General features: G+C 35.8%; 1 protein-coding gene across 1 annotated transcript in view; it reads left to right on the top strand.

Moving 5' to 3' along the window:
• Window positions 1–44: 44 nt before the first annotated feature.
• LOC104984277 (dedicator of cytokinesis protein 11-like) overlaps window positions 45–2,127 on the top strand; it is a gene marked incomplete at its 3' end in the record, with an annotated part of 6,042 nt that continues 3,959 nt past the window's right edge. Inside the window, exons 1-3 of the mRNA XM_010833943.1 lie at window positions 45–251; window positions 620–796; window positions 1,236–1,336. Of these exons, the coding sequence (XP_010832245.1) occupies window positions 752–796; window positions 1,236–1,336 (146 nt within the window). The remainder of the gene's footprint in view (window positions 252–619; window positions 797–1,235; window positions 1,337–2,127) is intronic.

Below are 2,127 nucleotides of genomic sequence, written 5' to 3'. Positions count from 1 at the left end.
CCTCCTGTTTAATAAAACACAAAACTTTCTTACTTTCCAGGTAAATGTCAAAGAGCTTGATCCCAAATACGCTCATATCCAAGTCACTTATGTGAAGCCCTACTTTGATGATAAAGAACTCACAGAAAGAAAAACTGAGTTTGAAAGAAACCATAATATCAACAGATTTGTTTTTGAGGCTCCTTATACATTGTCAGGCAAAAAGCAAGGCTGTATAGAGGAACAGTGCAAACGCCGTACAATCTTGACTAGTAAGTAGGACTTGGCATAACTTCTTTGTTTGACATGATCTTTTTTGATACATACAAGTAGCAGCTGGTCAGCAGGAAAATGTAATTGAAATTTTAATCATTTATTGTTCTGCTGTTCAGTCACTCACTTACACAAACATGCTATGTTATAAACCATTCCTTTCCCATATGTAAGTATGTAATTCATGCTTAGTCTGAGTCGTCTCAGAGAGAATTTCTCCTTCAGTCCTGAAGTAATAAGGCACCTATTTGGTCTCTAAGGGATTTTCCAGAGAAAATATGGGGAGAATTAAGCACAATAGATTTTTTTTTTAATTTGGCTGATTTACTATCTTAAAAACTCATCTGTCAATCTTAATCTTTAATAGCTTCAAACTCGTTTCCATATGTGAAGAGGATTTCTATAAACTATGAACAGCAGATTCATTTAAAGACGATTGATGTTGCCACGGATAAAATAAAATAAAGCCGCAGAGCTTTGCTCTTCTGCTGACGTGGACATGATTCAGCTCCTACTTAAATTGCAGGGCTGTGTTTCAGTGCAGGTATGTTGATTGCTAACCATGTATTAAATGTTTCTTGTTGTTCCTCTCGCTTTCATAAGGGCACAGAACAAACACTAATTATAATTGTCTTATACTCTGACTGGGTGCAAAAACCTCTACATTATTTATTAATTTAATAAAGACATTATGTTCAGTTTCTGTAAATTTTTTGTTATGTCAGATAGCTTTAACATAAATCCCTCTGACTATAGCCAAGCCCTATATTTAGATAGGAGAAATTGTTAAGTAACTTGTTAGAGTATAATTTTGGCAGATGATTTGCTTTAGTTAATCTTTTTTAAGTAAATTTATAATAAGATAGTAAATATGTTTCTCAGGTATGGATCTTTAATATAGTATTCTTTTTAAAAAGAGAAATGCAAAAATTACTTTTTAATTACATTCTGACAACTCTCATTTTTCTCCTTTTGTAATTTAGGTAAATTCAGGTCCATTGGCATATGCAAGGGCTGTCTTAAATGACAGTCAAGATAGCAAGTATCCACCCAAAAAAGTAAATGAGTTGAAAGACATGTTTAGGTAAGTGCTTTGTAGTTTTCAGATCAGACCACTATTTTTTTTTTACTCCATTGTCTTCTTAAGTGAAACCAAAATATTCACCAAATTATGTCCCTCTAAAAAATTATCGATTCCCTTTTATAAAGTTTAAGTTACCTTCCAATGGTATTTTAGGTAGTGAGGAAATGTGTGATCTCTTTCTTGCTGCCGAACTGTAACAATCTCCTAGTGACCCAAGGCATTAAATATGGCAACCACTTCATTGCTCTGGATATTGTGACACAAACAGAAGCCTACATTCATTACGTGATTTCCTCCTTTGCCTGATTGACCTCATGTCACAGCTTTTCCAGATCATTTAGGGTAGGAAGGGTTGGATAGGCTTACTTCTATCCTGTATCCTTAGTTCCACTTGGATTCTGCCAGACTAGGGCATACGATATCATCTCTGGTCTGAGAGTCCCTCTAAGGCAAGGCATGTTTGAATGGTCACGAAGTAGAAAAAATCTGTTTTGTGTATAAAAGAGTTTACATTCAGAATAAGAGGGAGAGATGAGTAAAGCAGACTGAGTCGAAGGAGAACTTCCACTCATTTGCTCCCAACTTACTTCATTTATTTTTCCTATCTCTGTATTATCAGCTATTTCAGGTTACATAGTAACCAGTAGTCATTCATTCAATATTTATTAATGCCTGCTGCTGCTGCTAAGTTGCTTCAGTCATGTCTGAGTCTGTGCAACCCCATAGACGGCAGCCCACCAGGCTCCCCCATCCCTGGGATTCTCTAGGCAGGAACACTGAAGTGAGTTGCC

Source organism: Bison bison, unplaced genomic scaffold (assembly GCF_000754665.1).
Source record: "Bison bison bison isolate TAMUID 2011002044 unplaced genomic scaffold, Bison_UMD1.0 scf7180017863964, whole genome shotgun sequence".
Taxonomy (NCBI): domain Eukaryota; kingdom Metazoa; phylum Chordata; class Mammalia; order Artiodactyla; family Bovidae; genus Bison; species Bison bison.
Note: the sequence above shows the minus strand (reverse complement) of the source record. Positions and strands in the feature narration are given on the sequence as shown.